The following is a 14,551-nucleotide window of genomic DNA, read 5'->3' on the forward strand; positions in this document are numbered from 1 at the left end:
GAAACAACGGTACACCAGTTTGACCTATTATTTCTCATTGAAAAAATGGTCTATTGCATCTTGTTATGAAGACGATTTTTGGTGTATCAGGTTAGTATCGTGAAAGCAGGGATGATGTCATTTAAACCGATCCCAATTCTGGATTTTAATAAGAAGTTAGAATATTCTTTTCGGCATTATTAAGACCGATATATTGTTCCATTTTCAATTATCTATTTTTTATTAGATTTCTAAGATTGATTTGCTATTTGATATTTCATGACAAATAACATTTTTATTGTGACAAAGCATCCGCAGGATCTGTCAAGTTGGATGTGCCAACCAAATAATGCTTCTACGAATCAAAACGATTCTTCATATTTCATTTTTTATCCAAATTTAATTAATATGTTGTACAACTTGTCACATAACAGAAATCCTACAACTTTGACAAGCATTACAGACTTCAAATTCGATCATCCCTTTTATTCTGTTTTCCTCACTTTATCCCTATCCTTTTGTTCCCGTTTTTTCTCTCTCTCTTCTCTATTCATTTCAGGCTCTGATGCCGTATCGTTCTATGAGTAATGGACGAACACTGTCTAGGAGGCACAGGGAGTCTGTAATACGATCCATTGTTAAATTAATCCATCAACACGCCGTGTGACTTTATTACGACAGAGGGACCAAATCAAGTATGGTTAGTCTGCACACCGGAATCAGCAGATGACTAGCAGCAGGCAAGTACAACAGATTTATTTTGTTAAAGAGGCTATTGTTTGGCCAATAACTGGTCTAGTGCCTAGTGGACATGGTACATTGGTCTACGGTAAGGATGGATACAAATCTTCTATCACTGAAGTTTTAAGGTTTTGTTATATCATTATGACGGAGGAACACGGTTAAGTATGGCTAGTCATACCAGAATCAGCTTGTCTTTATATATCATTACGACGGAGGAACACGGTTAAATATGGCTAGTCATACCGGAATCAGCTCGTCTTTATATATCTCATTACGACGGAGGAACACGGTTAAGTATGGCTAGTCGTACTGGAATCAGCTCGTCTTTATATATCTCATTACGACGGAGAAACACGGTTAAGTATGGTCAGTCGTATTGGAATCAGCTCGTCTTTATATCTCATTGCGACGGAGGAACACGGTTTAGTATGCCTAATCGAACTGGAATCAGCTCGTCTTTATATAACTCATTACGACGGAGGAACACGGTTAAGTATGGTCATTCGTACTGGAATCAGCTCGTCTTTATATATCTCATTACGACGGAGGAACACGGTTAAGTATGCCTAATCGTACCGGAATCAGCTTGTCTTTATATATCTCATTACGACGGAGGAACACGGTTAAGTATGACTAGTCGTACTGGAATCCGCTCGTTTTTATATCTCATTACGACGGAGGAACACGGTTAAGTATGGTCACTCGTCCTGGAATCAGCTCGTCTTTATATATCTCATTACGAAGGAGGAACACGGTTAAGTATGGCTAGTCGTACTGGAATCAGCTTGTCTTTATATATCTCATTACGACGGATGAACACGGTTAAGTATGACTAGTCGTACTGGAATCCGCTCGTTTTTATATCTCATTACGACGGAGGAACACGGTTTAGTATGGTCACTCGTACTGGAATCAGCTCGTCTTTATATATCTCATTACGACGGAGGAACACGGTTAAGTATGGTCAGTCGTACTGGAATCAGCTCGTCTTTTTATCTCATTACGACGGAGGAACACGGTTTAGTATGCCTAATCGAACTGGAATCAGCTCGTCTTTATATATCTCATTACGACGGAGGAACACGGTTAATATGGCTAGTCGTACCGGAATCAGCTTGTCTTTATATATCTCATTATGACGGAGGAACACGGTTAAGTATGGCTAGTCGTACTGGAATCAGCTCGGCTTTATATATCTCATTACGACGGAGGAACACGGTTAATATGGCTAGTCATACCGGAATCAGCTTGTCTTTATATATCTCATTACGACGGAGGAACACGGTTAATATGGCTAGTCGTACCGGCATCAGCTTGTCTTTATATATCTCATTATGACGGAGGAACACGGTTAAGTATGGCTAGTCGTACTGGAACCAGCTCGTCTTTATATATCTCATTACGACGGAGGACCACGGTTAAGTATGGTCACTCGTACTGGAATCAGCTCGTCTTTATATATTACATTACGACGGAGGAACACGGTTAAGTATGGTCACTCGTACTGGAATCAGCTCGTCTTTATATATTACATTACGACGGAGGAACACGGTTAAGTATGGTCAGTCGTATTGGAATAGGCTTGTCTTTATATCACTGAAGTTATCAGGTCATATGTTACATAATTGCGATTGAGGATTAAGTATGTCAGTCGTACCGTTTTAGCATTTCACTTCATTAATTATATACTTGTACATTTAATGAGGTTTTGTGAAATTAATGATACGCTGAAGACTGTTTTTAAGCAACAGTCATCCAGTTTTATTACATGCGTTTTGTCTGACATTCTCTGAAGTTATATTGCGGTTTTCAATTGAAGATAAAAACACTTTAAAGCCCCATAAGATAGGTACAGATCGACGACAAGGTTATCAAACAGACACAATATCCACAGAGGAAAAACAATACCCTATATAAATTGACAGTCATATATACTTTAACAACTTTAGGGATAGCAATTACAAATGTGAATTCAGCTGACACTATTTGTTCGACTATTGAGAATGAAATTCATAGGGATATATATTTGTGAAAACTTCATCTGGTAAATTCGTCTTGTTTATGACATCGTTATACAACCGTTTGATACAATAACTTGGACCGAGGATCGGTTATGTTAAACCAAGTTTAAGTATAAAGATTTATGTCATTGTAGAACTTGAAGATTTTTTTCTATACGACGTTGTGTTTCCAGTCCCTCCGATAATTAACGTCACGCTTCACTCTGAGACATAGGGGACGGGTTCCCAAGGCCAGGCACAGGAAATAATGATCCGATTCGTGACTACGACAAAAATGCATCATGACAAACAGTCATAAACTGAAACTTTTTTTTTATTGAATTCTGTCATTTTCAAATAGAATTCAATTTAAAAAATGGCACATGCTTGTAGCCTTGATAGGTATGTATGAATTTGTCTGTGTTTCAAAACTCATTCCAAACTGAAAAACCAATTTGAAAAATAGCAATTTTTCCATTTCAAATACTGAGTCAATAACATTCTACCAAATTATTATGGCGACTGATGTGTTGGTTTAAAAATGAAAAGAGAACATGATATTAAATGTAGCGACGATCGGAATTGAGACTGAAGTCGGCTCACGAGAGATATGACAGTCGGCATTACTGTCGATGATCAGCCCGGACTATACTGACGGGATTTAGGGAGTCGATTTCCTTCCCTTCAATTACAAAATACATGAAAATCGATGTTTTCTGTGAAAACAGTGATGACTTGGGAACGCAGACATTTTTTCTCCCAGAAGAGTATCGTCTGGGGAAATTATTTGATATTGCATGCAGTTGCAAATGCGGAGATAACTTGCACCAACAAAGTCTGATTCTTAATAATGATTAAGACTTGGACACTCAGGACCCTATAGCAGTGTCTAGGTCCGCGACCCGAGTACTGGGAAAACACGTCTAGAACATGTTGGCGTGCTTTTCCTCGGTATATATTCATTTGCTAGTATCGGCATATTATTCTGTATCAACTTATTCCGATTTCAAAAAGCAATAAAAATTGGTTATTTTCTACAGATGGTGACAGCCAGCCCTTTGTTGTACATTTTTCTTCTCAAGTAATGATGTCATACACATAAATGTTAGTTCAAAAAATACCCCACGAGAGAAATTCTAATGACGCTAAATCACTGGTCACGTGTTCAGAGAATCCTTTTTGACATTTAGCGGCCTTGTACCAGCAGCAGTAGTTAGCTGTCCATGCTTCCCGACAGTCCTATAAACAGATCGCGTGGCAAAGCTTAGAGATAGATTGACCTGAAAGCTGCTGAGTGAGACAATCCAAAGTCATATACTGTCGATATAGTTGAATACTAAACGAATCGTTAATGTTTTTAGAACAAAGGGTAGGAACGTGTATCGACAAATTACATATGTACTTAAAAAGTGAAACAGTAAGTGTCGATACAGTACTGCGAAAACCTGATCATGTTTTGTGCATATTGAATCACGTTGGTCATGAATATTCAAATCGAGTTTGTCGGGTCCGCCCACTAGACTTATCGTATATGATGGCCGAAGGTTAAAGGTCAAAGACTGTCTCCGTTTACGTGAGAGGGACAAACAAGAATGGTGGAGAAAGGCACTAATAGAGAACAGTTCTGATAAAACAATCTCTTTCCATTTGTGTAGTTTATGAACTATACATTGCAGTATTCAGTAAATGCTTATTTCAATATCAAGACGAATTAAACATATTCAACTATTTTGATGCCTGAAAAAGAACCTAGGTGGTCGGATAAAGCTGATAAATGAACGAAAACGTGTAAAGTGGATTTCAGTTTTTTCCAGACCACCTGCACAATCAAGCCATAAATAGTCTTGTTATGCTAAACAAAATGCGGAGCATTCGACGAGAAGGTTGGGACGTCTTTATGCCATCAATGACAATAGCAGTTTTACACATTTGATGTTTCACAAACAAACCCCAGAATTCACTCGTCATCTATAGCTAACAGTAACACTAACGGTTATCACATAGTTCCTTATGCATCGCTCCAGTCGGCAGCATCTATTTCCAGCACTACAAACTCAAAATAATGTTTCAAATATACTAGTGGAAAAAGGAAACTGTGCATGCCTAAAATGTGTTATAAAAATATATATGATTGACGTAGAACAACAAGGTTTTCAGGGACAATGTTTTGTTATTTATTAACAGTTGTATTCCATTTTCCACGTTATGGAATCAATAAGTTCCGCTCAGGAGTGACGTAAACACAGCAGGGGTCAATACTGAGTTCACAAAGTTAATACCACGTATGCCCACCGTTTGCCTGAATGCAAGCCTGGCAACGTCGACGCATGGAGCCCATCAGACGGTTCAAGAATGCTTGTGGGATGGCATTCCAGATCTGTACCAACGCTGCAGCCAAATCAGCCAACGTCAACGGTTGATTAGGTAAAACCCGTAATCTGCGCTTCATTTCATCCCAGACGTGTTCAATGGGCGACAGATCGGGGGATACAGCAGGCCAGGGCAACACGTCAACGTTTGCTGGGCCAGAAAGTCCATAGCGACACGAGCTGTGTGTGGCCTGGCGTTGTCCTGCTGTAGGGTAATGTGACGTTGCTGCCCTTGCACGAATGGAACGACGTGGGTCCGGAGGATCTCGTAACGGTAACGTAGCGCGTTCAAATTCCCGTTAACAACCACCAGGAGCGTTCTCCCATTGGCTGTGATGCCGCCCCAAATCATAACGCTGTCTCTGCTGAAAGAACGTCGTTGTACCACACACGCGTCACGGAAACGTTCTCCAACGCGACGATACACTCTGGAACGGCCTTCACTACTATCCAGGTGGACTCGCGACTCGTCCGTAAACAAAATGCCTGCCCAACCCCGTCGAGTAAATCGCAGATGCCTTCTGCACCAGTCCAGACGTGCTACACGATGACGTGGCAGAAGAACTGGGCGAATTGCAGGACGTCTCGGACGGATAGCTCGTTCACGCAATCGGTTCCGTACAGTTCTCGGGCTTATTGGTAGCAACCCAGGGATTGTCCGTGCAGTCAAACTTGCCGTTTGGAAGCGATCTCTCAAATAGACAAGCCGAATATGGTTGTCCTGTTGACGTGACGTCACACGTGGACGTCCCGCACGAGGTCGATCGCCGACGTGGCCAAACTGTTGATGTCGGCACCACAAATCCCGGATTGTGTTTCGATGGGCATGAAAACGTGTAGAGACAACGGCTTGGCCTATACCAGCTTGAAGCATACCAATAAACCGGGGGCGGTCATTTTCATTGAGCCTCGGCATAGCATTAATCACAAATTAAAACGTTATAATGTTGTTTTTATTGTTCCCTGGTCTCAACAGAGTGACCCAACAGTTGAAAAATAAACTTTCATTGTCGAATGGGATGTCTGGACGAGAAAAACGTGCAAACTGGTCACCGCCTATAGAGAGCAAACTGCACGGCAAAAACTGTCAATGACACACGGATAGTGTGTATGTGTCATACTCGGTCATGTGTGTGAATTTTCATGTATATACAGTTGGTAATACATGTTCTATAACAATTCTCCGCATGCACAGTTTCTTTTTCCCGCTAGTATATAATCCCCTCCAACGTAACGCGAAATCTTGTATTGACCACCGGCAAGGATATCAAATATACATTTTCTATACTTGAGACACACACGTTTTATTGCAGAACGGCTCAACTCATGTCCACATTACTCGACTCTTGCTGATGTATTAACTCCCGCTCATTCTCGGAAATCAACAATTACGACCTTCAGCTGCTCTGCGAAATACATTTGGGAACATTCGAGAGATAAACACGTTTTAATTCTACTACCTTGATATTTTTTTTTAGACGAAAACAGTCTGGTAGACACCATTCCGAGAATAGAGTATTCACAGGAGACTACATGTCATGTGACGAGACTGTAAATCTCTTACAGACTCCGCTCTAAGAATAAAAGTAAGAGTTACAGATTTAAGTGTGATGTTCTATCCTTTGATTTGAATTGATTCAAATATGGCATGATTTTTTAGTCGGCTAAAGATAGAATGACATGTAAAAAGACAATTATGAACTTCAGTAATGGTCTCACCTGATTCGTTTATCATGAAAAGACATCATTTGAAGTCCATAATTGTACATTGGTATATCTTCACTTCAATTACTTTATAATTCGCTGATTTATCTCAAGTTTCGCTGCCAAGGTAGTCCGGGGGCCTCGATCACCCGTATGTTAGTCCAAAAACTAAAACACTCATGCAGACTAACTCCCCAGGCTATTTCCGCGATTTGAATTGTAGGCGGAACTTAACTTGACCTCTCATTGCATTTATAGATCGTTATGCTCTGGTGCAATCATTGATAAAAGAGTATATAAGGTTTTGAAGAGCCTGTGACTTGGAATGTTGCTTCGAAGAATGTTTCTTCGTTTTATGTAAGTTTAAAAAAAATAGTTAAAGTTTTTTGGGATATAGCAAGATTTTAGAATTGGACATGGTCTGGGGGACCCTTGTTTAGATGTATTGCATCAACATGTAGGTGTCTCTAGGTTCATATATCAACGTCAAAAAAGCAGGTTCCAGCCCATCAGCTAGCAGGCAGTCTATAAGTCCTATACTAACGGGCTGTTTGTTTGTTTGGGGTTTAACGTCCTCGCAACAGACAGGGCCATATTAGGACGGGTGCTTAGGGAGACAACAGCCATGGCCATATTAGGACGGGTGCCTAGGGAAACAACAGCCAGGGCCAAATGGGGACGGGTGCCTAGCGAGACAACAGCCAGGGCCATATGGGGACGGTTCCTAGGGAGAAAACAGCCAGGGTTATATAAGAACGGGTGCCTAGGGAAACAACAGCCAGGGTCATATGGGGACAGGTGCCTAGGGAGACAACAGACAGGGCCATATGATGACGATAAAATAACGGACAATACTGACAGTTTGTAAGCCATAAAACAAGGGAAAATACTAAGAATGGCATACGTGATATAAAAGTTTTCACAAATCTACATGGAAAATTAATTAAACGAAAAACGAATCGTGAGAAAAACATTTCTTTATAAAACAGCCTAAGTTGACAAGGCTTGTGCCTATGTTGGAGCTTGTATGCTGTAGGTACAGCGTGGAAGACTAGCATGCCTACGCTCACGAGGGACCAAATCAGAATTAGTATTTTTATCTTCGTACTACTTTGAGCGTTTAATGTGCGTCATCTTGAGATATTCCGAAATAATAAAATTGCCGTCAGAATAGTTTTGCAGGCAATAATTGTACATTTCGACAGCTGTTTTACCATCTTACCTCCGAAACAAGTTAAGGCTATTATTTATCTATGGATGACAACTTCCATTCTACCTGATACGATATTGTCTGAAAACGTCACATTGCGTTAGTGTCTAACTGTCTCTTTTAAGATTGAGCTTTATTGTATGACGACCAATTTCTCAAACTAGTGTTTCCTCCCCAAGTTGCCTTATTACCGAAAATAACTTTTCTGGCATTGTATTTGCACAGCCCAGTCACTTTTTGACATTTAGATTAGAAAAAAAACATGCAAAGGAGTAAAATCGAAAATCAAATCTATGAAATGTCGTGGAATTGTCAATTCTATTTTTTTCGTGGCTGCAATAAGTGCAATCGGGGAATTATATTTTTAATGAGAAATGCATTTATTGTGTGTTTATTTAGTTCAGCTAGTGTCATAAGATTTGTAACAAGACGAGTGGGTTGTTTTTACCAGAAGAAATGCTGATTTTCATAATGGGACACATTTTGGCGTCAATTGCTGATCATTATATTAGGATATACACCAAGGATTAAATAATATAATCAATAAGTTTATTCAGTATACTAAAGTTGTGTTTGGTGAGTTATTAACATTGATGGGGTCATGGGTAATATTTCCTGCATTTATTAGTTATGCATTTAATGAAAACTAAACATTACTCGCGATAGGTTGCAAATGTTTCATATATGAGACAGTTTAAGTTGTCTCCCTTCCATTGAAAGTTTGCCACTTTGATATTGCACGACCATTCCGTGTTTACGCGTTAGTCAGGCCAAGCACTATTTGTGGACATCCATCTAACGGTTGCTTTGTCGAAGTAATGTGACATTTGGTATTTACCATAATGATTTGCTGTTATGGTCCCGCTGTGGAAATCTAACCAACGAACTATTTAGAACTTCGCCCGACACCAGGGAGTGCAGCCTACCAAACGATACAAATACACACTTTTGATGAGATCGATGCGTCTTTTTATTTTCAACACGAGAAGAACTACACCAACAGAGAACGTATTTTCAGATTAATATGGCGTACAACTGATAATTTTCGTAGTATAATTTATTTCCGTGTATTAAATACTTTCGCTAAATTGTCTATTTATCAAAACGATGATCGACTATCCTGGAACCACAAAATGTACAATTCGCTATACAATTGCCTCTCTGCCCTAGACGCAAGAATAATACCTATATCAAATGATATACAGTAGTTTTTTTCTCATGTTCAACGTTAACGAGCTCAAAATGTAATCATTCTATCCATGGGCGTAGCTTGCCCTTACTCGGACTGGGATCATTTAGGAGTGGTTCCAAGCAGCGATTTTGTTTAATTTTGGTCTAATTAAAAAAATGACGGATTCACCGACGTATCAGCGTTAAGGCAGCCATGCGACTGTTAGTCCTAATTGCTGTTTGACGATTTTAGCGTACGGTACCTGTATCTGGATACAAGAAATGCTCGCACCTGCGTGATGTTCAGTCTGCGCAAAGAAAATCGCGAAAGAAGAACCCCTTGTATTGTAATCCCGAAGCTGCATGTACTTTAATTCTTTCTTAATGACTTACGGCGTCTCAAACCCTGTCATTCAATTTGAAAATAAAAATGAAATGAAAAGTTTTAAAAGGTTAAGAAACAAAGCGTTCCATGGCGTCGCCAAGCACGTCGGTGTTTGTTGTTAAGGAGTTGCTCCAGCGGCGGTTCGTCGTGAAGCGCGTGCGAGACAATTACACCGTGGCATGTCTTATTCCCTTAGTTCCCGTTGACTGTCGACAAAAACGCTCGTACGAATTTTCCACGGATGGTCTCTAACAATCTAATTTGGACTTGGGCAGGACAATTTTTGCATTAATTCTGTAAGGTAATTTTCGAAAATAACGTTAAAACCGGATATTAATTTTCAAATTTATTCCCACTGACAACTTGCTAATTTAACTGGGTTTCCATCCACGGGGAGATAAATTACAAGTTGCTTTTTTAGCGCGTTTTGTACTTCTTAAATGTTTTCAAATAATTGAGATCATTACCAGGTCTCTTCAATAAACAGCCCTCCTTCCTTGTATCTGTTTTGCAAATTCGTTTTTCGCGACTTTGTAAACAATGCATGTCTTAAAGGATTAGCGTTACATGTAGTTGATTGGTCTAACATATAGTATTGCTGTAAATAATACATGAAAAAAGTATCATAATAAATTTAAGATTTCTTTTTAAAGTTCCACTTTGTTCAAAATTAATGTAGCTGCAAATCTATCAACAAACGGAATATAAAAAAAAATGCAATGCGCAAAAGTGCTTCTACGAATGTTTCTATCAATCCTATTGGAAGAAACGAATAATATCCATAACGGCGCCATTATCATAACATTCGATGTAATGTAACGAAATGGTCTTATAGTCTCATAAAATAAAATAGGGCAGCAGTTAAATTGATAGCACAAGTCATGCATTTGCGGGTTTTCTTTTATTTTTACAACACTATATCCCAATAAGCAATGTCGGATTGAAAAAGTAATTCCCAGTCATTTTTGAGGGTTTGTTTGCGTGTGAATACGCGGTCGGTACCGAACACTGATCGATATCTGTACAGTAGACAGATAGCATTTTTATCATTTTGAAAAATTCCTTTGATATCAACCCAATCCCCTAACAACCTAAAGCCCTGGTACAAATTTCTTATCAGTTTCTGAGAAAGCGAATGTATGTCAAACGACCGGAAGCGACCTCTAGTGGCACACGACATGCATAATTAGTTTCCACGTGCAATTTAGGTAAGCAACTTACCACTGGATGATCTGCTATATATATGTGCACTATTAGATGAAACGACGCATGCGTTGTTAATGAGATCAAACTTAAGTTAATTAGCGTTGTACACGTTATATAAGGGTGGTCTTTGACACTATACTTTGAGGGATTTGGATATCATGTCAGGCGGATTAGCCGATCACTACGCCTCACTGGAGAGAGTCACCAGTCTAGTGATATACACTAATGAACCAAACAGACATCGTGACCGTGGCGGACTAATCGACTTTGTTGGTTTAAAATGTCGCTTCAATTCCTTCACTTGGCCTTGAATTCTTCGTCTCATATCATCCCTGTGATTTGCGATAGAATTAAAAATATACATTGGATGCTATACATTACACATTTGCGTTAGAATTAAGAATATACATTGTTTACTATACATTACACATTTGCGTTAGGATTAAGAATATACAGTGGATACTATACATTACACATTTGCGTTTGAATTAAGGATATAATGCAGCTTTACACATTATCTCTGAACTGCGTTAGAAGTTAGGGATATACAATTTACACTATATATTACATATTATCTCTGAATTGCGTTAGAACTAAGAATATAAAGCTACTTTACCCATCGAATCAGTTATTTGCTTTGAGTTGTGTTTGAGTTAAGGATATACGCTACCTTGCACATTATACATGTGAGTTGTGTTAGAGTTAAGGTTATACGCTACCTTACACATTATACTTGTGAGTTTCGTTTGAGTTAAGGATATATGCTACCTTGCACATTATACATGTGAGTTGTGTTAGAGTTAAGGTTATACGCTACCTTACACATTATGCATGTGAGTTTCGTTTGAGTTAAGGATATATGCTACCTTGCACATTATACTTGTGAGTTGTGTTAGAGCTAAATATTCAACTGCCGAAATGTGAGCAATGCATACAAACGCATAACACATATATTTGCAACACGCCTGACTCACACGCTCACTGAAATATTTACAGAAGTAACTGTCGGGTTCATCATTATTTCATTTTAGGTTAGACCTCCAGATGTTCTTCTTAGAGGGGTTAACAGTTGCCATTGTAGCCTGTTTTTAATTGTCACGTGCTATCCTCATCAACTTAACAACATTATTTGACTCCATTGCTTAATCTTGTTTTGTTAATTCCATGACATGTGCCCTGAAGAACGCCTTGTCTGCAGACACCCACACATCGGCTGGTGAGGAGGACACACAGCTGTTCTGTCAAACCACTGATAACTACACGTACATGTGTTTTGCACGAGACTATATATTTCGTAACTTCATTTTTTTTTGCAACCCAACAGTTTGGTTACTTCAAAGAGGTTTTGAAACGTGTACATATCACACAGTTATCAACAGCAGTATGTTAACGACCACGGGATGGGAAACGTTTGGAATGGTTTAGGCCAGAGCCCCGGGGAGCCTTCATTATCGAGTGCTCCTCGCAATCGTCCTTCAAAGACAGAAACCTCGGAATACTTTACAGCCAAATGCTGATTTCGTATCTCCCATGAGCTCCCCAACCAATCGCACTTTCCTAGATCTTGGTGACATTAGGTCTGCATTAAAACACACAGAATTATCGGTGAGTCCCGAGTAATGGTTTGAACACTATGTAAGCCGGCAATACGTATCCCATTTCATTGATTTAGAAAAAAGCTAAAAAAAGGCAACACCACCTAAATCTCATATTTCGACTTTCACGGGAGTTTTTTTTTTAATTTCTGTATATATACGTAAAAGACATCGATATAAGTAAATCTGTAGGTGAAACTCGATTTGAACACATATTTTAACATCGGTTTTCCAACGTTGACGCAAGGTAGCGCGCTGAAAGATAATGCTTCTCGTCGGAGATCGGCGGCTGCACAAGGGGACCACTCCTCCCAGCTGAGCGAGGTCGTTATCAATGGTATCAGGAGAGAAGGGAGTTGGGATGTTAGTGGTTCGCCAATAAATCTGATCTGTTGTCCCGATAATTCTCAAAAAAGTCATATCACATTCCTTGCTATTTTCTATACCAAATTGTATGTTTGACGGGGTATAATATGCGTATGAAACATGCACTTCTGTATTCTCTTTTATGTTTGACGGATATGATATGAGTGCAAATGCACGGAACGAGTTTATTTATCTTATCATTATTTTTTTTCAATAAAATGCACAATTTGTTTATGTATTTGTTTTTTAACTTGCTGTTAGTCGTTGATTGAAGTTGTAAACATTAGCGAAAAAATATTTCACACGTGAATAAACACGTGCCTGACTTGAAAAACCAATGCACGTCGGTGTATGAACATGTACATATGTTTATAAATACGTGTGTTAGAAAACTATGGACAGAAGTGTGTAGTAATACGAACGGGACTAAAAAGTGAACACAGACAATACGGAAGTCACGTTTGATTATAGATGTTTTTTCTTAGATCCTTTTGTCACCCCTCAACATTCAAAATGATTCTTCAACATCAACAATTAAATGGAGGGTGACATGTTTTCAGCGCCGACCGCATTACTCAATTGTCGAATTTAACGGACATGCCTCCGCAATGTGACGTCATTAACAAACAACGTCAATAATCATAATAATAAACAGTATTGCTATGTTTTAATTGTTCTTTTGTTACAATTCATGGCAAAGTTTGTACAAACAGATAGAAACATGTTTTACGTTTATAGTGTCAATAGACTGTATATGAAAGATTCGGTCAGAAGAAAATGCACGCGCTTTGGGCTGTTCCACCTGTCGAATATTCCAATGAAATTTTGCGGGATTTTCAGAAATATGTTTTAAAGTTATTATTCTTTAAAAGACGGAAAGACGTGAAAATGTAAATATAAGCATCAAACTGCTTCAGATGCAGTTCGTAGGCATTATTAATATGCCGACTGCATTACAAGAAAATCAAACATGAACCCTTATGTCATTTTCCTGTAATAAACACGTGCGTCAATGTGTGAACATATGCACATGCGTCACGTTAAAATCATTCATGTAAAATATGTTGTTGTTTTCAGAATGTTTATACTGTGGTTTACGTTTACAAGCATTTCAAATCTGAGAAAGAGACATTCTAACTACATGACGTATTATGCAATGTACATAGGGGTGTTACACACGTGCATTGATTAGACAGAAACATGACGTCATAGATCAAACCAACGTACAGTTGTCATGTTTTACGCTATTCGGTGCTTGTGGTTCACCATTCACACTCGCGGCCACACGTGCTTTGCATGTTCAATTGTTAGGCCCGCCATGAATACACCCATGAATATTAATGAAGCACAATTTGGTTCAGACATTCTGTTTGACATTGTTTGGAAATTAAATTTGTTTTACCTGTCGGTGACATCATAAGTTTTTTAGCAACTGAAATTCAACATTTTGTCTATGAATTGATTGATCATACTTATGTGTAGAAAAAGTCGGCTGTTACAAATATAGCTCAAAATAAATGTTAATTAAGTGGCTAGTTAAAATCTTCCGCCACTTTCTCAGTTAAGGAACATCCGGGTTTAAGGATCCCCGTACCACTGCAAAATATGATACTATGCATTCTAAACTGTTTTTTTACGGCATGACTATATCTTTGATAAATCATATTCATTCGCGATAAAGTACATGTGCAATAATGGATACATAAACTTTCGAAAAAGCTAGCTTAATGAAAACTCAGACTGTTAACATCGAACAATACCAAAATACAAGTATCATGGGCTGTAATCGGGGACAGAACTCTTAACACGGCTGTGTCATTTTG

The 14,551-nt window shown here is 38.8% G+C and overlaps 1 protein-coding gene across 4 annotated transcripts in view; it reads right to left on the minus strand.

The window, feature by feature from the left end:
- The window catches only part of LOC110465899 (neuroligin-4, X-linked-like), a 411,997-nt gene that overhangs the window by 16,763 nt on the left and 380,683 nt on the right, over positions 1-14,551 (minus strand). For 3 of the 4 annotated variants that reach the window (XM_021522039.1, XM_021522042.1, XM_021522040.1), the window contains one exon: positions 14,131-14,160. The exons of the other annotated variant lie outside the window; for it this stretch is intronic. In XM_021522039.1, the coding sequence (XP_021377714.1) occupies positions 14,131-14,160 (30 nt within the window). The remainder of the gene's footprint in view (positions 1-14,130; positions 14,161-14,551) is intronic. 4 annotated transcript variants of the gene reach the window in all.

This window comes from Mizuhopecten yessoensis, unplaced genomic scaffold (genome assembly GCF_002113885.1).
Source record: "Mizuhopecten yessoensis strain PY_sf001 unplaced genomic scaffold, ASM211388v2 scaffold11105, whole genome shotgun sequence".
Classification (NCBI taxonomy): Eukaryota; Metazoa; Mollusca; class Bivalvia; order Pectinida; family Pectinidae; genus Mizuhopecten; species Mizuhopecten yessoensis.